General features: G+C 40.0%; 1 protein-coding gene across 8 annotated transcripts in view; it reads left to right on the top strand.

The window, feature by feature from the left end:
* Nucleotides 1-26,067, top strand: part of TTLL5 (tubulin tyrosine ligase like 5) — a 198,074-nt gene that overhangs the window by 542 nt on the left and 171,465 nt on the right. For all 8 annotated transcript variants that reach the window (XM_054970990.1, XM_054970992.1, XM_054970995.1 and 5 more), the window contains exons 2-12: nucleotides 2,986-3,149; nucleotides 5,824-5,930; nucleotides 9,674-9,756; nucleotides 10,908-11,014; nucleotides 11,913-12,043; nucleotides 13,055-13,137; nucleotides 16,421-16,490; nucleotides 16,745-16,829; nucleotides 21,283-21,384; nucleotides 21,548-21,639; nucleotides 23,609-23,716. In XM_054970990.1, the coding sequence (XP_054826965.1) occupies nucleotides 3,073-3,149; nucleotides 5,824-5,930; nucleotides 9,674-9,756; nucleotides 10,908-11,014; nucleotides 11,913-12,043; nucleotides 13,055-13,137; nucleotides 16,421-16,490; nucleotides 16,745-16,829; nucleotides 21,283-21,384; nucleotides 21,548-21,639; nucleotides 23,609-23,716 (1,045 nt within the window). In that variant the 5' untranslated portion in view covers nucleotides 2,986-3,072. The remainder of the gene's footprint in view (nucleotides 1-2,985; nucleotides 3,150-5,823; nucleotides 5,931-9,673; nucleotides 9,757-10,907; nucleotides 11,015-11,912; nucleotides 12,044-13,054; nucleotides 13,138-16,420; nucleotides 16,491-16,744; nucleotides 16,830-21,282; nucleotides 21,385-21,547; nucleotides 21,640-23,608; nucleotides 23,717-26,067) is intronic.

The raw sequence follows: 26,067 nt of genomic DNA, 5'->3' as shown, positions 1-26,067 counted from the left end.
AAATGGGGATTCCCATGCGTGGGCGAAGCGGGTCCTTTGGGGAGAACTGGCATTTCGTTAGAATTCACCTTCCAAAACAGTCATTTTCTCCAGGGGAACTGATCTCTGAAGCCTGGAGATCCATTTGAATTCTAGGAGATATCCAGGTGCCACCTGAAGGTTGGCAACCCGAGCTGCTGGTCTTTCCCTCTTCCTGTGCTTCTCGATATTTAGCCTGGTGCAGTCAAAATTCAATGGCTGTCACCGGGAAACTCCTTGGGGAGAAAAGCGGCATGGCAGTGCCTTAAATTAATTAATTTAAAAATGTTTCGTGGTACAGAAGGGGGTTGATTGCCCTTTGATTTCAAGAGGAGGGAAGACTTCAGGCACCTGGTTGAATGAAGAGACACTGCTGAACAGAACGAGGCTGCTTCCACATGTTACTGGATACTGACTTTTTGTTGTGCTTTAGCAATAGTTCTCAGTGGGCTTTTCCTATGTGGATAAGATAGCAAATAACTGCTCTAGAGCAAGGACAGTACAGTATCCAACAATATGTGAATGCAGCCATGACTCGAGTTGAACTATTTGCATTTTGTTTTAGTGTCTTGGTGGGAATAGCACTGTCTTTACCATGAGATTTCCCTGATCTTGTTAAAACCTATGCTATTGCATGTAATCTGATCTCATGAAGTGGGTTGAATATGGTGAAGGAGGCACATGTCAACATGTGGGGTAAGACCACGTGGAAAGGTATATTATGTAATAAATCTGATAAGGACATGCTTGACTGCCAAGTTGTGGCTGGATTAGGCACAGAGGCTTGAATCCAACCATGGAACTTCCCTGACAGAATGGCATTTCTATGTGCAGGAAGAGAGGGTAGTGATTTCTGCTGATTATCCCCTCCCACTACAGATCCCTGCCGCTACGTTGTCCTAAAGAACTGCTGACTCCCAGGAACAGCATTTGAGGGGGCTTCATGGGCTATAGCAGGAGGGTATATGGGAAAGCTCCACTCTGTGAAGTCTGTGGGTGGTTAGATCTGCCATAGATGTATCTGTTGCTATCAAATGTATTAGAACATGAGGTGCCACTGATCAGATTGGAAGTAGTGCAATAGACAAAGAAGCTCTCCCGATCAGACAGACCAAGTCCAAAGTGGAACCCCACAACCGAGAGAAAATGTAAGGAACAGTTATGACTTGTAATAAGGTATTTATAAATAGATGAAGTGCTATTTTATATACATACAATATAAATGTAATACTACACAATAAATATCTAAATGTCCTACAAACATCCGCAGTCCATAATAAATATGATTAAACTGATGGCCAACAAAGTCCATTCATGGTGGAATGAAAAATCAGACTGAGCATTTGTTGTAGATTCTTTCTTTCTTTTCTCTCTATACACACGAGAGGGAGATTTAAAGGTACATACAAGTCATATTACAGACTTACAGAAAATAAGTAAGGAAAGTTCATCATTCAACCCATTTGGTTTCAGACTTTTCAAGTAACGAATCCAGAATGCTTCCTTCTACAGTAAAGTTTTTTGCAGTTTATCTGAAACATCTTTGACTGCAACAAACAATGGAAGCTCCCCTAGTTGAACATTTCATTACATGTCAACACAGTGTTGGTACCTTTAAATTCACGGTATCGTCCCCCTCTTGGGAGAGCACTGTTGAGATGTGAGCACGGAGTGTGCTGAACTCTGACACACAGGAGATCTCATGTGTGCCAGTGGGCGAGTTACTATTGAATATACAATATAGGGACACTCTGTTGTTGATACAAAAAGTTTATTATAGTACCTGTTTCATTACAGATGCATTAACGACCCCTGATGAAGTTGTCCTACTGAAACAAAAAGTTCAAGCTGGCCCCTTGTTGGGATTGTGGGGGGGAAATCTTTTCCCCTGGTTCCAGCTCCACCTGCAATAAAGGAGAGAAACAAATGGTTAATGTAATTTTTGTGGACACTTACCTACTGTAGTATTTGTTTCCTTCAGTAACAACTTGTCCCTATGCACCTACAGCGAGAGAAGAAAGAAAGAATCTACAACAAACTCGGTCTGATTTTTCACATCACCATGAATGAACCTTGTTGGCCGTCTGTTTAATTATATTTGTTATGGATTGTGGATGTTTGTAGGACTTTTAGATATTTATTGTGTAGTATTGTATTTATATTGTATGTATATGAAATAGCACTTAGCACTTTGTGCTTCATCTATTTATAAATACCTTATTACAAGTCATAATTGTTCTTTACATTTTCTCTCAGTTGTAGGGTTCCACTTTGGATTTGGTCAGATTGGAAGTAGTGGCAGCTTCTGGTAGAGAGGATGGGATGTGCTCAGGAAGAAGAAATTGAGCCCTTCCTCCACCTGTTTTCACTGCCCCCAGACTGCCCTCCCCTCAACTACTTTTCTCTTAACTGGGTTCAGAGACTAGAAATAAGTCATGCCTGGAGAAAACCGGAGGGACGAAGCAGTTTGGAGTGGAGGAGGGCAGGTGAAAGATTGAGCGTAATAAAACTGCTACAACCTGTTGTTTCTCTGTTTTAAATTATGCATGTACATACTGTTCTAAAGCACAGATTGTGATGCCAAGTGATGTGATCTCTGGAAATTACACTAGCAATGCACTAATTTGGAGAAGGGACACCTTTGCGGCTCCAGTTTTTGTGAGAAGCTCCTGTGCAGATGTGGCTTAAGAGACCACTGTTATTTCTTCACATGTATATCTTGCCATTCTTGCTCAGGGTAGCATATTTCAGTTTTTCCTCATGACACTCTTATGAGAGAGTGATTTGACCAAGGCAACGTAGTAAACATCCGAGTAGAGAGTGGATTTATACTTGGATTTTATATAATGAAATTTAGCACACTCACTATAGTAAGCAAATTGATTGCTATCCACTAGGCAGAAGCACTGCAGGATTGCTTTGCATGTCAGAGTTCTTTGCTCAGTTTTTGTCTTGTTTTGTCCATAGAAAACTGGATTGGCTAGATCAACTAATTCTTCAGGGAAATCTTTGAAAGGCCACTGCTTTTGGGCTCTATGAAAACGTGTACAGGCAATGCCAGTGGGGATGGCTCGGGACTTGGAAGAAACGGGCTCGTCTTCAGAGGAAGATGTAGAGGTGGAAGGGCCAGAGTAAGTCAAAGCATATACTTTTGTCATTGAAACAATGCATCTTCCAGGATTAGCTCCAGTTGTTACTTACCCGTAGGATCTTGCAAAACAGTTTTTTTCTATAATTGCAGGTGCAAGAGGTAGAATCCATGGGAAGGATTTTATTCCTTCATTTGTATTTTTCAAGGTCCAGTTTTCTAGAAATACTATTCAGGCTTGAACCATAGGAAAAAGATAAGATAGAATTAAAAATAAATTTCTACCCTTTATTGATGGTAGCTGGTTCACTTCTCAGCTATGTGGCATCAGTGTGAACGACTGGTATCCTGTGTGGAACTGAATTCATTATATGAACCCTCATATCTTCTCAATTATCCTTTCTTTGAGGCTTGACATATCAGTGTGAACCCTCATTGCTTTTGCTAAGCGTCCAGTTTTAACACATTCAGATGAATTGCCATTGACCTAAACACAGTATGGATTGCATCTCAAATTGGTGAACTCTTTCCTGTGCCTTTTTCTTGGTTGCGGTTTGTTCACAACTGTGCAATTTTTTTTTTGTTAAGGGCAGAATCTTCCTTTAATAAAGCAGTCAGATGTACTTTGGCAGATGCTTATTTTCCCCTGAAACTCTGTTCTCATCAAAATATGACATAGATCAGTGGCACATCAACAGGGAGTTCCCAGTCTGTACACTCAGATGGATTTCTTATTGTCCTTCAAGCTATATGGAGTTTCCTGCAGTATGTGAATGACTGAATTATTCTCCTGGCATGGCCTGCCATCTAACATGTCAGTTACTATGCCTCGTAACTAAGGGTCATGCTGAGCATGATCATCTCAGTCACCTGGAAACTTTTCTGAGCTGTGCTGTAAATCCTTAGGACAGGGCTTAGCCTAAAGCCTCTTCCTGCAGCCTCAGCTTTGTTCCAATTTATGTATGGCTAGACACTAAAATCTCATTCTTAACCTGCTACCCAGATTTACGACTACACAACTGGGTGGGTAGGGAGGTCATAGAAAGGGTGCCCAATTCTTTATATAGACAAGGGATTTTAAGGAATTCTGTATATTCAAAATTAACATAAATGCTTGGACTCACTGGTAATTTCTACAGATGAAATAAATTTCCTTCTGTGGAGTGGACTTCTTTCCCTCTCTGCAGTCCAAAATACCCCCTTTTCTTTCCTACAGGACAGGTGAGCCCCCTACGATAGGCATGAGGGGGGAAGTTAGAGGTTTGTAACAGGAGGGAGATTCAGCAAAAATTGCCCCACTCTTCTTTAGAAATATCTACTGAATCCAAGTCATAATTTGGTGTTACCTGCGATGTGTGACTACTGACACTGTGAAAGACCAATGGTGTTTTCATGGAGGGAGAATTCACACAAAGCCAAATAATGTATTTTTTTTATAGGATTGCAATAGCATGTTCAGCAGTGAAGAAAGTTTTGCTGCTTTTAATTTGTATGTTGCATGTAATAGTTTCCATGAATTTGTATTGTTCTTAAGGTATAATTGGCGGGCATATTATGTTATGCAATGGTTTTAGTCTGAATATTTAGTGTTAGGTGTGGAAAAGTGCATTTTGTTATATTACTGATATTATTGAAAGTTGGGTACTCATTCAGGTTTATTTGCTACCTATTTAAGAATTCTTTTGAATTTCTTGCCACCATATCTTCTAGATATGAGAGGTGGAAGTCTCTTAAGCAGGAAGAAACTAATTCTTATGATGAATCCTTTGCAGCAATCAGCTGTCAATTTTGTGATGCCCAGAAATATATTCTAGTGCTTATAAGTATAGAACTGCCACCCCTTTTTTTCTCCACTTATCAGTGCAGGTACATGTTTCTTTGAAGAAACAAATATTTTTGTCTTGAAAGTTTAATTCAGTTGAAGAGTTATCTTCTGTCCTGTGTATAAGTGCTATGAATCTAATTGTATACAGTGGATTGGCTCTTATGACTTCCTAACACCAAGTTTTCTCCATTAGAAAAAGCATTCTTCATTGCTGGAAGTCTTTTTCAGTTGAAGGCTTAGAGGAAGAGAATTGTAGGATCCTTGTTAAAGAAAAGTTGGATTTAGTTAAGCTTTGCCATAAGTGCAAGGACTTCTGCCAACAGAGTGTGACTTTCTTTGTCCATCTCTCCCGCCCCCCCCCCCAGCTACCTGAAATTCGTCTTGAAATTTTGCTCTTGGGGAGAGGGGAGGTCGAAACAACCAACAAATGCTGTCGTGCAGGGCACTGTTGCTGCCCAGCCTAATACCAAAAGAGATAAGATACCATCTCCCCCTATCTTTCCCTGACAAGAACTTTCAATGATTTTGTTCTAAATGTTTAAACAGGTGCTGTGCAATAGAATAATAAGACTTGTATTCATCCAGTTGGCTGAACTATTTCACTAAATATGCATAAAAATATCTAATCTGTACTGATGGCTGAACTGTGGCAAGATGGGGTTACACTTGTATACTTCGGCCATCCTCTTCACTAGAGCTTTAGATTTTCATTGCACAATGTGAACTGGTATTTTGAGTTTCTGAATCCTGAAATCCATATTCTTTATTTCCTGTTGAGTTTTTAGCCCTCATGGGGCAATGGCTGCATGGAATAGGTACTTAAATTAAGCAGGCTTCCTTCATAATTAGCATTTCTAGTGTATATATACATACATGAGTCTTGTTGCCCCAGGGATCACCCATGCATCATATGGACAGGCGGCTACAGAAGGATCCCAATTCTAGTGTTTCATGCAGAAGCTATCCTAACAAAGGACAGCTACATCCGCTTGATTGGAGGTAAGTGCAGCATTTCTGTGCAACTATCTCACAAAGAATGTACAAAGAGTAACAGCTAAAAGGGAACAATTGTCTGGAAAATTGATCTCTTTTTTGCCATATGAAAAATAGAGAGGCTATCCAAGTATCAAACTTGAGTCAATGGTATGTATTCAGCTGTGCAATTCTAAAGATTTAAGGGCATTTAAAAAGGGGCATCTGTTCCTCTTTGTAGTGAGTGCCTGTGCTTTGCCCTCTGTGCTGTTCCTGAGCATCTGTTGAGCCAGGAACAAAATTTCAGGAGATCTAGTGGGCTGCAGTGGTTAGGGAGAGCAGAAAAGATCAACGTCAAAGTTCATGGATAAATTGGATAGATGTCAGTTTCTGGTTTTGATTTTAATGGGGTTGAATTAAGCATGTGCTTACTGTCATCTGCTGAACTCAACTGAGTCTTAAAGTGCTTAATTTTAACTGGAAGCTACAGAAGCTTGTAGACTCTTGTAAGAATTGTAAGATGTAGCATTATCAATATGAATAGTCCTTTAGAGAGTGCAAGAAAATAAATAACACAAGATGCTTAACAATCTAAAATTTGATATAAAGAAGATAGAGGTAGGGCTAAACAGGGGAAGAATATTCACTCATTCCAGTAATGCATGCTTAGGTTTCATTTCTGTAGAAGAAGAAGATTCTGAAAAGTTATTTGAAGGAAGTAAGAGAGGTGGCAAGGAGGAGTGTTGGTCATAGTCTGAGGTGCATTGAGATATAAGGACAGGAAGGCAGAGGATGAATGGCATCGGGGATGCAATGAAACACATGAATAATTCCGGCTGTATAGTGTTGGGTAGAGGTGAAAGGCTTAAGGTATTACAATAGCAGGACAGAGAGGATAAGGTAATCATATTCAAGGTGAGAACCAAAATTTCAATGAGGGGACAGAGGGGAAGTGCTGTACTCTTTAGAGGGCAAATCTGCATGATCTAGTGATAGATTGTACATATGGAACCAAAGAGAAGAGAGTCCTGTTCTGCTGAGTGAATACTGACACTGTCAGTGGATATGGGGAGAGAAAGTTTTAGGAAGGAAAATGAGAAATTCATTCTTGGACATGTTTAAGATGGTGATGAGACATCCAAGCAGAGAAGCAGAGATATCAGATGGGCAGTTGGGGATGTGGGATTGGATAGAGGTGAAAATTTTAAGGACAGGGAGATAGAGGTGGGTGTCATCAGAGTGTAGATTATACTGAAAGTAGTAGAGTTTCATGATCTCACCCATACTCACTGAGTAGAAGTGAAAGAAGAACATTGAGGATCAGTCCCTGAGGAACCCCTGAAGTCAATGGAAAATCAGTGCAAAAATTTATGCCTTTGGAAACATTGAGCGTTTAGGGAGATAGAAAGAGAACAAGATAAGGAACAGTGATAGAAAATGACAGTCCAAAGGCAATCAAACAGTAGACAGTTAACAAATGTATAAAAGGCTGCTGGGAGAAATAAAGGCAGTTTGAAACTTGGATTTGGCAGTAAGGAGAAATCCATTTTGGTGGAGGTAGTTTCTGTGGTCTGAAGATGATAGACGCTAAATTATATACAGTGTTGTAGGTAGCATACTTTAGGCGTTTGAAAGCATAGAAAGGAAACTAGGTAACCTTTGAAGAGGGAGGATGGGTCAAGGGATGTCTCTTAGAGAATGGTAGAAACAGTGACATATTTAACTTAAAATGGAAGTTGCTAGAGAGGGTGATAGGTGTAGTATTGAGGAGACAGATTGACAAGAGAGATGGCAGCCAAAAATTGGGAAGGGCATATAAAAGCTTTGGTAGAAATTGACTGGCAAGTCAATTTGTCAAGCATGATAACAAAGAGGAAAGAATTAAAGGAAGCCTAGGAAGAGCTGAAAGAAGAGGGAAATGATGGTGTTGGGGAGAGGGGTTGATAGTTTTAAGTGTATTACTGAAAAAAGAGGCAAACTGTTGAGTGGAGAACAAATAGTGGGAAGGTTGGTGGTGCAAATTCTTAGAGTATCAGAGATGGAGAAGAGATGATGATTCCTAGAATTGGTGTGGGTTAAGGGAGGTGTTGTGGTGTTGCATAGTCAGATGGCAAATTAGAAGGAGGTGACAAAGTTCTCGAGGCATTTCAGCAACATGCGAGCATGGATGGAGATAATTAATGAAGTAAATCAGAGCTGGAGATAAATGAATGGTGCATTTGGAAATCGGGGTCAAAAGAGTCAAGAGTTAAAGGACATGAATAAATAGAATTCAGAAGCTGGAATCTAATGAGTAAACAGAAGTGACAGAAGAGAGGACAAAGTTTTTGAGAAAGTCCTTGAATCAGTGGACTGCAAGATATTAATGATCTTTGCTTCTTATGCTAGAAATATGTATTGTACTTCAAATTATTGTTGTACTAAATACATGACCAAAAACTTTCAAAAGAAATACAGGTATTTCAAGTATGGGAGTGTACCTGGTAGTCAAATATCTGAAGTAATATACAAATGTATTTATTTATTCAATGTCATTTACAGTCCGCCTTTCTTACTGAGACTAGGTGGATTACATAGTGTGAGATTAGTACAATCAGTAGCAAGGACAAGGGCAGGCATTTTCATACAGTGTCAAGTACATTTCCAATAACAGTGTTATTGGGTAAATAAATACAAGTTTACAAAGACATAGCATTAGCAAGGATCCAATATGGAGTTGAAGAATTGCTGAAACAGAACATAGTCAATTATAGGACTGACATTAGACAGGATGAAGCGCAGGTAGTATATAGGAGCACATGTTTAAAGGAACAGATAATATGTAAGGCAACATAGTGGTGAAGTCTATGGTCCTAAATCATTAGTGAATCATCTGAGACCCCCTCCCTACAATACCACCCTCCTATCTGAGTAAAAAGCCTTTTTGAATAATTCAGTTTTGCATTGTTTGAGGAAAACCAGGAGAGTGGGGGCTCTCCTGACCTCCTCAGGCAGGCTGTTCCACAGAGTAGGGGCCACCACAGAGAAAGCCCATGTACAGGCTGCTGTTGATTTCACCTATGTGCAGGCTTGCACCTGCAAGAGACCCTGTTCGGATGAATGAAGCTGCCGTGGAGGGACATAGGGAGGGAGGCAGTCCTGTATGTATGCCGGGCCAAGGCTCTGAAGAGCTTTGCATGTAATAACCAATATCTTGAATTGAGCACGGTAACTGACAGGTAGCCAATGGAGTGACTGTAGGATGGGAGTGATGTTCATGCTCCTGCTCGCTCCTGCTAACAGTCGAGCTGCAACATTTTGCACCAATTGGAGCCTCCTAGTTAACTTAGATGGGAGACCAATGTATAATGCATTACAATAGTCAAGTTTTGATATTACCATAGCATGGATCGAGGTAGCTAGGTTGACCCTGTCGAGGTAAGAAGCCATCTTCCAGGCTAGAGTGAGGTTGTAGTAAGCATTTTTTGCAGCTGCCTTAATTTGTTTTTCTAGTAGTAGCACTGGATCCAGTATAACCCCTAGGCTCTTAACTATTCCCTTCTTTGCCTTCAGAGTAATTGAACTGAACGTAAATACCAAGATTATAAAAAGTTGTGAAATTTAACTTCATATTGCTGTGTGTTTTCACTCTTGTTGTGTGGAGGTTTTGCCATAGCTCTGCCCTGCCCTACATTACTTATGGAATAAGTGAGTGATGTGGTAGTATCTTTCCTTTTGGAGCTAATGCAGTAGGAATGTGCTGTGACTAACTTTTGTTGTGCTTTTCACAGAACGCTATCGTTTGTCTTACAAGATTGTGCGAACAGACAGTCGCTTGGTCCGCAGCCTTCTCACAGCTCATGGATTTCGTGAGGTGTGTACATCTGATTTCTTCAGTAGAAAAAGAATTTGAGTATCCAAGTACCTTTTGCACTGCTTTTAGAGATGAGAGACAGCCATAGATCAGAGTTTAGGATGTCTTTAAGCTTTAGCTTTCTGTAAGAAGTGCAATTTGACTTTTCATCAAATACCCCTGATACTAGTGTGTGTTCACTTCTCTGTTGTTGTTGCTGAGTACCTGTTATAGATTGGGGGCTGGGCTAGTTGTGATATCTGTCACCCTCTATGGGAGGAAAGATATAACTAAGATACAGCACATATCATTTATAATTTGTGGTTTTAGCTGTAAGCTGAAAGTGATAATACGCTCTCTTTGGTCACTAATTTGGTTCTTGGTTTTGTGTATCTGCTTTCTTTTTCACTTAATTGGGTGGGTATGTAGTTTTAAGAATGCCTGATATAAATTCTTTGGGTGGAATCTGTGTCCAAATAAATTCTTTGGATGGAGTCTGTCCAAAAGATGATGATAATTAGCAACTGTATTGTAGCACCTGCACTTTTCAGAGCACTTCATATATGTGTCTGTGAAAATCCTTACAATATCCTTATAAGGACAGCCAGTGTTACTATCCTGTACTGCATATGCAGAATACAGGTTGGAAAAGAGGGTTTGCCTAAAGCCATCTAATGAGTTGGATCAAGATTTGAACTGGTAATCTCTAGATCACAATTCATTCTCTTAGTCCTTATACTGTACCAGCACCTACTTTATCATCAGGCTTGGTGGGAGTCAGTGGACCAACAGAAAGAGTGAGAGACTCTATGATAGAGATCTATTTCCAGGAACTTGGTCCTGAAGATGTCAGCTGTGATCTCATATCCACTTGAGCAACCTTATTACAGGAGCTAATAAAATGAGCTATATAATCTGGGGGACATTTTCCTGTGCATCATCCAGCTTTTCAGTCCTTGAAACCTACAGCTTGGGTGCAGCTCTTAAGTGCTCCTGAAGGTGGATTGATAATTGGCTATAGGAATTGCTTTTGTGAAAAGGACCTTTGATCCTGAAACTTTTGAAGACTGTAGGTGGGAAAGAAATCTCTCAGTCTGAGAATTTGCCTAGATTTCCACAGAAAGGCATAAAGGTCTCAGTTTTTCATAATTCTGAATTTGTCTTTTCCTCAGGTGCACCCTAGCAGTAATGAGTATAACCTAATGTGGACAGGATCCCACTTGAAGCCCTACATTTTACGAACCCTTACAGATATTCAAAAAGTCAACCACTTTCCTAGGTGAGAAGAGATTGTATGTGAAAGGTTGAGAAGTTGGTATGTCTTGCAGATTCCGTTAAGTTAGATTTTGGTCATGACTGTATTTATGCTACAGCTTGCCTGGGGCAAATGAAGTTTGTTATTTATTATTGGCCATTTCCCAAGGCTGAGTAACAGGAACCCCATGATGCAGAGTGGTAAGCTGCAGTACTGCAGCCCAAGCTCTGCTCATGACCTGAGTTCGATCCTGGCAGAAGCTGGGTTCAGGTAGCCAGCTCAAGGTTGACTCAGCCTTCCATCCTTCCGAGGTTGGTAAAATGAGTACCCAGTTTCCTGGGGGTAAAGTGTAGATGACTGGGGAGGGCAATGGCAAACCACCCCGTAACAAAAGTCTGCCAAGAAAACGTTGTGATGCGACGTCCCCCCCCATGGGTCAGTAATGACTCGGTGCTTGCACAGGGGACTGCCTTTACCTTTTACCAGGCTGAGTAACAACATTGCTGGAGGAAATAGATGCATCACTCATTGCTGAATTACTGCTTAAATGCTTGTGCAAAGGAATGTCCTTAATTACTCAGACTTTGAACCTTTAGGAGAATGGCATTCCAAAGCTGAGGAGCCACCAAGTACCCTCTCTACATGCCCATGCTATTCAGGCTTGGCAGATAAATAATAATCCTTTAGGGTGCCCTGAATAGAAGTGGGTAATCAATGAGTAACTACTATAGCAAACAAAACTGTGTGTAAACTTAGAGTGAGAACAGCAAAATAACAAGCCGGCTAGATTGGGTTGTTGAGCCTGTACAAGCCCAAAATGCTCATGTTTATACAACCTATGAACATTAAAGTAATGATGGATTCTTGAAAACTCACACAAAGACATGGAATTAGAAAACTATATATATAAATATGGTTTCAGGTCCTATGAATTAACTCGAAAGGATAGATTGTACAAGAACATCAATCGAATGCAGCAAGCCTATGGATTCAAGACATTCCATGTCCTGCCTCAGACCTTCATCCTCCCAGCTGAGTACCAGGAATTCTGTAGTAAGTGATTTTGTGTGATCAGGTCTGTTGCAGATTAAGTATGGGTCTGTCGTTCCTGATTTTGTGTTCCAACTCTTGCCCCCAAGTGAGTATTGTTTGCGATGTTTCAAGGAAAGGACACTAGAAAAAAACCCTTGGGAAGAGATTTCTTAAACTATCTGGAATCACCTGTGATTTACTTTATCATTGAGAGCTGAATTATGTATTGGGAAAATCTGGAAAATAGAAATGTGTACCATACTGTCATACAGTCTACAAACATGCTAAGCTGGGATCCTGTGAATGAGTTCTGTGTGCTGTAGATAGTCTCTTTTGCAGAGTATACTTCCTTTTCTATTGAAACTGGTTTGTGCAATAGCCCATTGAAAACCGTTGATTGTGTGCAAAAAGAAGTTTTAGCAGCAGAAGAAGCATGATTGTTAGTAGAGGCTAATGTACTTGGAACTCGTTTATAGGGTCCAACTTGGAGACTCTTGGTTGTGTAACAGTGAGAAAGGGAACATCCAAGAGAGAGCCAGTTTGGTGTAGTGGTTAAGAGCGCAGGACTCTAATCTGGAGAACCGGGTTTGATTCCTCACTCCTCCACTTGATGCCAGCTTAGTGATCTTGGGTCAGTCACAGCTTCTAGCTCTCTCAGCCCCACCCACCTCACAGGGTGTTTTGTTGTGTGGATAATAATGGCATACTTTGTAAACTGCTCTGAGTGGGTGTTAAGTCATCCTGAAAGCTGGTATGTAAATCGAATGTTGTTGTTATTATTACTATTAAGAGGGCGACAAGGAATTCAATATCTCATTAAAATAGCTGTTTTTGCTGTCTGTGACCAGCATCTGAGGATTAAAAAGAAGGATTCTGAACAGTTTATACAGATTGAGTGAAAGAAGATACATGTCAAAAACTTCCCTTCAGACATTGCCGAAAGACCCAGTGTGTTAGTAGCCTGATAACCTTGGTGAAACATTTGTTATCATCATCATCATCATGTTTGTTTATATTTTTTTTCTCAACTAGATTCCTACGCAAAGGACAGGGGACCTTGGATAGTGAAGCCTGTGGCATCTTCTAGGGGGCGAGGTGTCTATTTGATAAACAGTGTAAGTATTTGAAAGTCTACCAAGCACAAACTCCCTGGCATCTTCTATCATGTTCATAATAACATTTTTCCCTGCACAAAGGTGTTCAGTTAGCAGCAGAGAAGAGTGTGGTGCTGAATTCACAACACTTTCTCACTGTGTGTGACTTTCATGAGATAATGTTATCAACCAATTGATTTAATAGTTAGTTGTTGCTGTTCTGACCTAAGTGAAGAGCAGGGAGAGAGACTTGATGCAGAAAGTGGAACAGACCCTTCCATCTTGGCTCTCATTACCTATGTGCAATATGTCTGGTGGTTAGTCACATCACAGTCCAAAATGTGGTACTGTAAGCTGAGAATTTAGTGTCTGCTGTAGAATCAGGGGTGGAAATCTTTTCTCTTGGATTCTGTAGGAATATCTCTTCAGCAAAGAATCCGGTAGAATAGGAGCTAGCTTGGGCCTTTGGGAAAAGCAATAGGAGCAACTCTGTCAGGTGACTTGCTGCCCTGTAATAGGAAGCATGATCTCTATACATTCTAAGCTGCTGTCATTGAGTTTCTGAAACTCCTTGATAACCAAAAACCCTTCCGGCAAGTGTCTTAAGATTTATGGTAGAAATACTTAGGGAATATAAGACAAATTGAGGTAATTATTTGCAAGATGGTAATAGGCTCTGGTGAAAACAATCAGATGGTGAGCTGGTCGTTTGCAGTAACATCATGCATGGTGAGGAGAATTTTACTATGCATCTCTACACTGTCAGGGATGGAATATGATGAAAGTTGTATGCTCATTGTGATAGGACAACATTAGGTAAGTGGGAGGATGTGTTGACTTACTGTTGACTGTTTTAGGTGCCTTGCCTGTAACCAGTTATGCAATGAGTCTGTCTGGAGCCATAAAATGGAAAATGGTTTTCTATGTGTGTTAATGCTAATAGGACAAGTATTCCTGGCATTCTATAAAACTGGACAATGAGTCATTTCTTTTTCCCTGCTATCTTCCCTCCATGTTGAAAGGGCCAGCACATCTCATCTGTTCTCAGCCTGGCTCTTTTCCCATGGAATCTTGGAGCTGTTAGCCAGCTGTATGAAGCAACTCTTTCCAGAGCCACACAAGGCCTTGCTCTTTGCCTCAAGGAAAGACATGTGTGAACAAAGGGTCAGAACCTGAAAAAGGCACTGTAAACCTGTTTCCTTCATATTTGACTCTTCCAGTATTGTTAACCCCCCAAAGCTCTCAAATTTACTCCCCCCAGGGACCACTCTATGGTACCTCGTTGTGTGCTGTTACAGATACTAAGGGATGATGATTGTGTCTCATATTTGGTAAACAAAAATCTCCCACTTGACTATAACTAATGTAAGTGGTTCGAATTTAAATTCTTGGGATAATAGTCTCTGCTAGATACTCTCCAAAATGCTTTATTGATGGCATTTTGTAATTGAGTTAGAAGCTTGTAAAGATGGACCTAAAGGATAGTGAAGAATAAAACTTTCTGAATGCTGCAGCCCTCGAATTTAATCATTAGCAATTTGTGAACTATTCTTGTGGAGAGTTCACTTGAATGTCTTTATAGGAGCTGCTTTTACATGCGATGAAATGTGATTGGTGTCACAGTTGTCATGCAGTTCCATTTCTTCTGCTCTGATAGCTTGAAGCTTTGAAAAGGGGGGCTCAGATTGGCAGTCTAGCTAGAATGCAGTTGGAAATAGTGTTATTTAAAGAGGCCCCTTTCCCCTGCTGTTGGTGTGATACAGTATTGGTGGGAAGGCCTGCTGTGTTCTTTAGGACTTACTCCAAAGTAGAGGTGCCTAGGATTGCAGTTGTGGTTTTTAGTGAAGAGCCATTACTATTATCCCTTTAGTTAAAATGTGGGTTTTAGTTTTCCTTCTGCATTGTTGATGGAAATATAATTTAATACTTAAATACTTGGGAGGAAGGAGGATCTTCTTAGTTCAGCATCTAATGTTGATATAGGAGGAAACATGGTGGTTTGGGGTTGTCATAAATTACACCCCACCCCACCCCCGAAGTGCTGGTATTTCCGGAAGATGGAAGTAAAATGATCACCGTAGATATTGTCTTGTGTGTGCAGGTCTTGAGCTTTGACCTTCTGATATTTGTGGGGAGAGTTTGTGTATTAAGGAGAACAGCAGCCCTAGTAAATGTGGCTGTTGATAACCTACAGAAAGAGTGGTTAACAGACATGGTTTGATTTCCCAATTTTACACTAGTTCTTGGTGTTCTGAAAAGCTAACAAAAAGCCTAGTATATGCATAAGGGTTAATTATAAGGATTGATTAACTAATAATATTTTCTTTTTGATTCCGCACAGTGTACCAAACTGAATATGTTTATTTGAAGTTGTATATGAGTCAAATTGATTGATATCATATATAGACTTATGACTGAAGGGGAATAGAAATACTAATGTAAACAAATATAACTAAAATAGAAAGAAGAAGATAGAATGAATAACATATAGAGTATAAGTTAAACTGGCTGATTTATATGAATGTATGGTTTACATAGTTTATGATATATAGAAATATTTGAAAGTGAAATAATGAAAAATGGGATAAATTGTTTATCCATTATGGAAAAAGGGACTCATAGTCAGGGTACAGAGTATTAAAAATAGTTAAAGAAGTATTGCTTAGAATAAAGGGAGAATATATATTTGTTAGATAGAGGAATATATAAAGAGTAAGGGAAAAGGGATAAAGGGTTGGAAAACTGTTGGAAGTCAACAAAATGGGGGGGGAAAGGGAGGGGGTTAGAAATTGGGAAATGGGAACATTGACTGTAATGTGTAAACATTTGATCCTAACCCAATAAAAATTTTTTCAAAAAAAAAAAAAGCCTAGTATATGTTTGCTCGGCTTTTTTCAGTTTAGCTGTTGCTTGTGGTGCATAGTTCTTCTTCCCTCTGCCAGAAATTAAACTGATTGCCTGATGAATAAACTCTGTACCATTCAAAATCATGTGCAAGCTTCAATCATAGTGATCAGTTGCTGGGCTGTATCTGGTCCCTCCTGTGTCCTTTTCAAGTCCTGTTACTCATACCCTGAGTTTTCCAAGTACTTTAAAATATTTGCATTGAACACTTATTTGAATAATTAAGATACTACCTTTTCATCAGAAGATCTGATTAATCAAGAAGACCTTGGAAGTATTCATTGGCATGCTGCAGCCAAATGAAGAAATTATTTCTAGCAGGGACTGGTGAAATAATAAATGAGTATTCCACATTTAGGCCCTTAGTTCCTAATTTGAATGTGCTTTCTGTCTCCTGTAGCCAAATCAAATTTCTCTGGAAGAAAACATCCTGGTCTCCCGTTACATTAACAACCCCCTGCTCATAGATGGTGAGTTTGAGAGTTTGCTGTTTGTTTAGGAGATACTAGAACCTTGAGGGTTTGGGGTGTGCTCTTGAACTATAAGAGAGCAGTTCTGTTTGTTTCTATTGCAACTTAATGGGGTATATACATGAGAACTGTGTCATCTTCACATGGGGAATATCACTGTTAAGTAATACTTATTCAATAATATGCATTCCCTAAATTTAGAAAGAACTCCTGAAAATTTGTGGATATTGATCACTGTTGCTTCCCTTCCCCAGACTTCAAATTTGATGTGCGGCTGTATGTTCTGGTGACATCTTATGACCCCCTTATTGTTTACCTCTATGAGGAAGGTTTGGCCAGGTAAGTAGCACCTTTATGTTTCATGATGTATCTTGTGCCACAGCCCTGTTGAGTGTGACTTTTTCTGTCATGACTGTGGCTTGGATCCTAACCTCCCTTTCCTTTTGTACGAATGATTTCCACTTGTGGAAGAGGAGGGCAATTTTTGCTGAACTCCTACCTTGTACTGCAGCCTTCCATTTTGATATGGCTTTCCTGGGAGGGGGTCAGCTGACCCACGGGGGCACAATTTTGGGGTCATAGACTGCTGGGGAAGGGGAGGAACTTCAGTATAGCTCTGCTTGTGCTACATAATATCCAAGCTGTGACTCTAAGCTAGTGAAGACACTTGGTACTTTTCATAAAGTTCTGCAGAGCTTTTGGAGTTGGAGCATGGAAGCTGGTGAATATGTGTTAAAATTCACTCTCTTTTTGTGAATCTCCAGACTTTGTTGTGCTTCTACTGTTCTGTGGTCCAGAAGGTTTGTGTGCAGCTGATGATTCTGAACTTCACAGTGTTTAGCCACCAGTCAGAATTCAAACCTCTATAATTATGGGGAAGATAACAAATCTATTTCACTAAGTGGGTGATATATCTCTTCTTACTTGTAGCCTTCAGGTGGCAGTAGTAGGCTTTGAGGCATTCGTAGCATGCTAATGGTTTTTGTCTTCCTGGATTTGTGTGCGTAGGCACAAGGGAAAGCTTTCAAGATCCTGGCGCCACCAGTTTTCAACTTTTTTGTCCCTTTACACTTTGGTATCTGCCAAGAGACCTCTCTGTGTACTTCACAGAGCACTGTTTTCCATTTGAACGCTTAAGAGAGAGAGAACTTTTTATGGCTTTTTGCTGCAGTAGAAGCATTCAGAAGTTGAAGCAGTATTGAACAACTCACTGGAGTTGAAAAAGCAACACTATACATGATGAGAGTAACATTGAACAAAAGTACAGTGTTACTCCTATATTTAGAATTTAACTTCAAGTTGCAACTTGTCCTTAGTATTTAGGTTGACTGGAGCAAGGACGATCCATTGATCAGCTAGGATTGGCTGGGTTTGGGGTTGTTTCTTATATTCTTTGCCTTGGTGTATTGCAACTAACTATTCTGGCCCTCAGGGTCAGCTCTGCAACTGTACTGCCTTAAGTAATGACTTTTGGAGGTAGGGGTTAGCAACCTGTACCACTACTTGTCTCCTTCTCTGCCTCACTGCCTCTTCTGTTGCCTGCAGCTAGGAGCCAGAGCAGCTAATTTTCCTTCCCTCTTTGCTTCCCCAGGTCACAGATGTCCTGTAGGGCTTTCTGAATTGTTGGAGGTTATTGTCTGACTTGCTAAAATGCATTGGCACTGGAAGTTGATATTGATAAAAGCAACTGTAAACTTGACAAAACAGGGAGCCATCTCAGTACTTTCGTAGCTTATTTTAGAACAGTCAATTACATATGGTCAGCGTAAAACAAGAGATGTGGGTGTAATTCCCCCCTCTAAAATATTCTTGCAAAGTGAGTGTATCATTCTTCCCTGCCTTCCTTTGTCTTTCTTACAAGCCAGCGTCCCTCATTCTTGCTGGTTTTGCAGTGTGTGTAAATGTTAAGAAATAAAAATAAATAAAAAATAACATGGTTTATGTAAAAAGTTAGACAAGTATAATTTGCCAGCAGGGGGCAGTCCTGGACAGGGATGTGGGTCACCCCCACCCCAATTATTTTTTTTTCTTTGTTTGGAACTCAAAAGAGAAAAAAATCAAGTTTTAAAGAGATGTAATTTTGATCTTAACCTCTTCTGAGCACTTGTTGGTAGTTAGACTAGAGCTGAACCAGGGAAAAATAAAGAGTTGTTTTGTGAAGGCACAATGGATTGAACAGAAAACCAAATGTACTTCTGAGGGGCCCGAGAAGGAGAGGGGGGTTGGAAATGAATGCGGCTGTAGAACTATGTGAGTTCCAAAATGAAGGAACAGGCATGGGAGCCTCGTAATGTCTGACAGTGTGCTGCCTTCCTGTTCCATGAGTCCCCTGGTGCCCCCTCCTCTGATAGTCCTGCTTGCTAATTAGCACTGGCTCCGTGGAGATATTTACCTTTTCTCTGCTGGATTCCTGTGGTTTCCAAAGAATTCAGGTACTTACTGTGAGCCAAGGAATTCACATTACCTCATAGACTGTGCTGTGGCCAGAGCCTGTTACAGCAGCCCAGTCCCCCCTCTCAGTAACCCCTGCCTGGCATTCCCGAATAGCAGTTGGTCTCTTGACCCACCTCCTTTCCCCATTTTTGTAATAAGTGTATCGGTTCTGAATTGTAGCATTTTGCACTGCTAGCAGGCCATCAATTAGGCGAATATGAAGCCAACTGCCACAACTGATCTGCAAAGATTAGAGAATCAGGCTTGTGGAGAGGGCATCAAAGTTCCCCTTGTGGATCTTTCTTAAGAAAGACTGAAGCTAGCAGTTTGAGTTTGTAGGAGGAATTTTAGTGCTCTGTAACGGCAGTGGAAGATGATACTGACCTGACTGAAGGAATATGGCAATGGGAGTGAGAGGCTTTCTTTTGTTTTGAGAGTGACAGACTTCTGGAGAAGAGTTTATTTATAATATTTAACTTGGAGCAGTTCTGTCACCAGAATGATACTTCAGTGCTCTGAAGGACCCATTTTTTTTTATCCTCAATTGACTGAAAAGGCTGAAGCGAATCTTGTGGACCAGCTCCCTAAATACATAAAGGGAAAGATAACTGTTTCTAGTCTGCTTTTGGGCTACCCATGTGTAAAGCACCCTTTCCCTGCACAATAACTTTGATGTATGAAACTTTTTCTTGGATAAATGCCAAGTATCTGGTGCTATCTAAAGAGAAGTAGCTGTAAGACAGTGCCAAGAAGTGAGGGTTTATTGGTGGCACTTACAGTGGAAATAGGAGAAAACTTGTTACCTGGTTTATCTGTAGAAAGGCTTGCAAACTTAGAAGCTATATCCTAATAAGGATAATTAGAAGAAAAGTTAATTCTACAGATGATTCAGAGAGGATTTAGAATTCTTGCTTTTTAAAAATGGTAGTAATTAATCAAGAGTGATGCCCCACAAATGTAACTGCAGGATGTGAATGTTTTAACCCACTCTGAAAAGCTTTAAGAAGATTCAGGTTTCAGATCGTGCTTTCAGCTTACCAAGATGGAAAGTAATCTAGAATCCCAGCTGAGTAATGTTTTTATATGTGAAACCAAGAAGAAATTGAAGGTATTATGGATTATTTCTTATACTGTATCTTATGTAATGCTTCCAGAGCCAGGGTTTTGAAAGAAACCCCTTAATAGCTCCTCTGGGTTGAGAGATGCAGATAAGGTATCAATTTTCCATAGTGATCTGAATGTTGCTTATAAAACTGTTTTTGTTTGCATTGACAGTCTATAAGAGTTACTATCCAGTAGGCTGGTTGCTGTTCCCTACCATAGTTTAAAATAATCTTAACACCTTAGGTGTCAATAATAACACCTAAAGATAAAGGTAGTTCTTGTGCAAGCACCGAGCCATTACTGACCCATTTGGGGACGTCACATCGCGACGTTTTCTTGGCAGACTTTTTACGGGGTGGTTTGCCATTGCCTTCCCCAGTCATCTACACTTTACCCCCAGGAAACTGGGTACTCATTTTACCAATCTCGGAAGGATGGAGGGCTGAGTCAACCTTGAGCCAGCTACCTGAACCTGGCTTCTGCCAGGATCGAACTCAGGTCATGAGCAGAGCTTGGACTGCAGTACTGCAGCTTACCAACACCTAAGGCTAGTTTAATATGAATATGATGTTGTCTATGTCAGAGTATTTGTTTTAGAAGGAGTATGGCATTTTTTGTGAAGACTTTTTAAACAAATAAGACTGACATACAAGAATGAAGTGTGCAAATAACTATACATATATTACTAGGGCTATGATTTCAAGAGAATGAATGCAGACTAGCATGTTTGATGGTGAAATACAGGTCTAGTTGAATTCTTGTGGCAAAGGAAGAAAATTTTCCTCAGAAAAATAGTATTAAGTTAACTTATTAGATCTACCCTGAGGCTGTTCATACCTTTACCTTTATGAGCCATTATGTACAGTGACATTGAAAGTAGTTTTCATGTTCATGCTCTTCCTTCTTACATCCCATATGTGGAGGAGAACACATGAATAGAAGTATTCATATTTGTTTGAGCACTGCTTTACTTTGCCTCTGGATAGTGAATCTGCTAAGCTTGGCAGGTTCCAAAGCAGAGGTGGCCCCTCCTTTTATTTTACTATGGGTTCAGTATGAGTGTTAACTTCTGTATATGGTGAGGGAAAGAGGTGGGAAAGAGGAAGCATGCAGGACAGAATTTGTTCCTAATCTGCTGTATTGGTGTAGACAGGAAGTAATGTTGGAGCATCTTCACTCTTCTTGAAAGAAATGATACAGCAATTGATCTATATTGTTCTGGATGTTTATTTAGTCTTGTTTCTTGCTTTTTTAGGTTTGCCACTGTGAGATATGATCAAGGAGCAAAGAATATTAAGAACCAGTTCATGCATCTCACAAACTACAGTGTCAACAAGAAGAGCGGTGACTATGTCAGGTACTTGGATTTGTTTGGTACTTGGATTTGTTTGTCAGGTACTTAGATTTCTTAAGTCCTGAGTGTCCTTATGAAAGCAGCCAAAGCTATCATAAAATTGGTGGCAATTTTACACCAAAGGTTTCTAAGGCTGCCATATGAACTCAAGTTTTCTTGGTTTTAGTTGTGATGACCCTGAAGTGGAGGATTATGGGAACAAGTGGAGTATGAGTGCAATGCTGAGGTATCTGAAACAGGAAGGGAGAGATACAACAGGTGAGTCTGTTATTTGTTCCTTAAATATGTTTCTTGACAGATATTAGTAACTAAGTTAAGGGTTTTTTTATATATATATAATTTTTATTTTATAAACATTACATTACAAATACAAGGCTGCTATAAAATACAATATTGTGAATCAGCGCACATTAATGCTAGTATAGTCTACAAGATAAGAGATAGTGTAACATGATAATAATATCTAACAGCAGATGAAAACATTAGAGATTACAGTGCAACAGATTCTTTTAGTTTAAAGATACAAAGGAAAGGTGCTTGGGAGGATGAATATCATTGCATGTTAAGTATTCAAAAAAAGGGAACCATTTAGAGAAGAAAACAGTTTATTTTGTGTAGTGTTGTGATTGATACAAGCTGTCATAGATTTTCTCTTGAATATAGTGATCCCATACTTTCAGCATCCAATTTTCAATTGTGGGGATTTTGGGGGATTTCCAATTGGAAGCTATTAATGATTTAGCTGCTGACAATAAACTTCGAATTAAGTCTTTTCTAATAGTAGGAACCATAATGGGATCCCATTGATCTAAAAAAATCAATTTAGGGTCGAATGGAATTGTATAGCCTGTGATCCTGTGATCACTTTTATTTGTTTTAGGATTTCTGTCCAAAAATTTTTTAGTCGAGGGCATTCCCACCAACAATGTCCGAATGAACCAATAGAACTACAGCCTTTGCAACAAAGTGGTGGGTTTGGGGGTGATATTAATGAAAGCTTCTTAAGTGTTATATAGCATCTATGGAGTATTTTGTATGATTGGATTTTAGTTGTGATAGTACTAGTGTTGAACTAAGTTAAGTTTAATCTTCATTTTCTGCACTTCTGAGCCTCTACTTTGATGACTTCTCTCCCTTCTTCTGATGAAATAAGCCATCAGAAAAAAAAAGACCCCACCATGTCATTCTCGTTGGGATGTCTGTTCAGCCATTCTCCTGCCCCCCCCTCCCCCGGCTTGGCATCTCCTTGGAATTGTGAAACTTTTGTCGTAGCATTAATGTAAGGTGTCACTGGCATAATCAGGTAGCTTGCATAGATCAAAGGCATGGGCATTCTGGCATATTCCCAAGTGTAGGATATAGGCATTTCCACAGCAGGTGGGTACACATGAAATCCTGAAAATGACAGACTGATCTAGAGTAGGAGTGGGCACACCATTTATCCTTGCATGGCCACTAGCCTTCAAACTTGTCAGGAGCATGTGTTGCTGGATAAGCTGACCCACTTGATGGTAATGTTTTTGTTCACTTATGTAGCATAGGCATTTAGGCAAATATGTTGAATTCAGGGAGAACATTAAGGCATGAAATACATTTCTTGCAAAGACAAAAAAAACTTGCAAAAACTGTTTCTTGATTGTGAGGGAAACAATGAGCAAACTTTGCTATAACTTTGTTGAAATTTGTTAAGAGCAATAGAGATCAGAAAAATTACTTGGGGAGATGGATCAAGCCCCCAGGAGCTGTCATTTGGTTATCTCAGAGCTGAACCTTTGTAGGAAGCATTAACAGAAAATGTTCATTAGTGTTGTTCTTTGATACGGGATTATTAATTCTTGTACTTTAGCTGCAAATTGATGGTATATTGCATTCACGTTCCTTCTGACAATAGAGCTTGTGATGTGTAATTGTTTTGAACTAAGGTCTAGAAGGCCTGCATTCAGTTCCCACAGTCATGAAAACTCACTGAATAACTTTATGCTCATGTTTCTCAGCCTAGCATAATTCAGGGTTGTTATAAGGATAAGATGGGGAAGAGAGAACCATGTATGCTGCCTTGAGCTTCTCGGAGGAAACATAGACTTTTAAAAGTCAGATGGGAATTTTAAGTGCTTAGTGACTGCTGTTGATATCCAAGTTCATATGAGTTGTCTATAATAATATGAATAAGCAGTTCTTTTCTCAAAATGCTCATTTGTCTTTTTATTTTCCCCTTTTCTCTTTCTAGCTCTGATGGCAAATGTGGAGGACCTGATAATTAAGACAATAATTTCTGCCGAGCTGGCTATTGCTACAGCCTGTAAAGCCTTTGTCCCTCACCGTGGCGTTTGTTTTGGTAAGGAAACTACAGTCATTTTAACAAGAACTATTGTAGGCTCCCTGAGTATATTTCATATTTCTTCCTGCCCAGTGATGCTGTGTGAGGATGTGGAATTTGCTTTCCATACTGTGTCATTAATAGTGAAACTATTATCTGAGCACTAGGGATATGTACTTGTTTATTAACAAATAACAGATGAAGTGAGGGAGGCAGAGTTAGGAGACAATGAAACTTGCTATGGGCTGTTTCCAGTCTGCAGAGTAAAACAAATCTTGCAACAGAATAGATTTTTCATAACTTGCCTCTTTTTTCCGCTGTGACTGCCCACCTTTCCTTGCTATACTGGGGAGGACTTCCTTGATTCTATACAAGCAGCAGCTTTCCTCTGGTTATTTTACCTCTGCCGCTACTGTTCTCAGTGAGGCTATGTATCCATTCTCCTCCCTGGAATTTGATGGAAAGTAGAGATTGTTACCATACCATATTTAAGACACTTCTCTCAGAATCTTTGGATGACCTTTGCCATCAATTGCATGAAGGTGTTGAACTGTATAAGAAAGGAGATGGAACTAGAGAGCCAGTTTGGTGTAGTGGTTAAGTGTGGCAGGACTCTAATCTGGAGAACTGGGTTTGATTCCCCACTCCTCCGCTCGAAGCCAGCTGAGTGACCTTGGTCAGTCACAGCTTCTTGGAGCTCTCTCAGCCCCATCCTCCTCACAGGGTGCTTGTTGTGGGGATAATAATAACACACTTTGTAAACCGCTCTGAGTGGGCATTGTTGTCCTGAAGGGCGGTATATACATCAAATGTCATTATTATGGTATTAACTTTTCCCAGCACTACTTTTTGGGATCTTCTTCACAGCAAGGATTGGAGACACTATTAAATAGCTCTTCAGAGATCAAGTATCTCATTTTCTTCAATAAAGTATCTCATTTTCTTCAATAAAGGCCTCGCCATGGCTTCTTTTAGGCTGAAAGCATATGCCATTTGGAGTTTGTTACAATATTACATACTTGGCCCAAATTCTGAAACATGAATAAATTACATATGTCCCAATGAGAGTTTATTTTTGACACAGTATGCCTGCAATGCTCAGGGTATCAGTCCTGATGCTTACAATTTTCCTTTCACTTTTTATTATAAGACATCAGAAGTGGATGTCTTAGAATACTTATAGTCCTCTCTTTAAAATGTGTCTGTTGAATGGCCTTCACTACTGCCAAGCTGTAGGGCTGGGATAAACCTCTAGTATATTTCAGGAAGCTGTAAATGGAGTATTTCATCACCATTCATGAGGACCCTGTTATGGGAGAAGTACCAGTTGTTGTGCTGGAAAGATAGCTCTGAGCACTTGCAGACCATAGTGGATTTGATTATTTCTTTTTTTAAAAAGTATTGGAAATTAGGATTATTTATATTTAATAAACAGGCATTTGGGAGTAAAGTGTGTTGCACTGACTTTGTAATATCTCTTGGATTTATGTATGGAATAATTATACCACATGGCGGCAGTAGAGCTTACATCTGGCAGAAGTTTTATACAAAACTATGCGCTGGCAAAGATTGGAGAGATCATTGGCAAGGAAGCTGGGAATGGTTCCAGAAAGCAACGGCTGGTACCAGTATATGCCTTCTCCCACTTTCCAGTACTTGCCCCTCAGCCTTCCTTTTGGCAGCTGCCTACTGCTTCCTGCAGCCTTCTATGCAAACAGGATAGAAGCTGCAAAGCTTGGAATTGCACAGTCTAGAAACACTTCATTTCAGTGACCTCGCTCTTACTGAGGGGTTAGCGCTCATTAAGACTGTCCAGTGCTACAGGCCCAAGGGAATAAAAATTAACCACTTTAGCTCAGGAGATGGATCCCACAAGTGTGGAATTTGGCAGCACTATAAGTATATTGGAGTCATTAAAACTGGATGTTTATATGGCAGCGTGATGGCTGAAGAGTGGTTTTTGAAGAGGCAGGATATAGTGTGCTAAATAGTTCTGGCATTGCTATGGGTATTGTTATGCTGGTTGGAAAGGATGAGGCTAATGTTTTGGAGTGTCTGGATCCACTTGTGGTGGATGGAATGGATTTACAGAGTTTGGATTTACAGAATAGGTTAAGAGCTTGGGGGTAGCCATGAACTTAGCCTTGCTGTCTGAGAAACAAGATGTTATGGCAGCCAAGAGTGTCTTCTATAAGCTGTATTTGTTTTGCCAGCTCTCTCCTTGGCTTTGCTACTCCATGCTTTTGTAACTTTATGGCTGAATTATTGTAATGCAATGTATGTTGGGCTGCCCTTGAAGACAGCTGGAAACTGCAGGTGGTTCAAAATGCAGCAGCCTGATTATTGTCAGGTGCTAGCAGATAGGAACA

This window comes from Eublepharis macularius, chromosome 2 (genome assembly GCF_028583425.1).
Source record: "Eublepharis macularius isolate TG4126 chromosome 2, MPM_Emac_v1.0, whole genome shotgun sequence".
Classification (NCBI taxonomy): Eukaryota; Metazoa; Chordata; class Lepidosauria; order Squamata; family Eublepharidae; genus Eublepharis; species Eublepharis macularius.
This window is presented reverse-complemented; position numbering and strand designations above follow the sequence as displayed.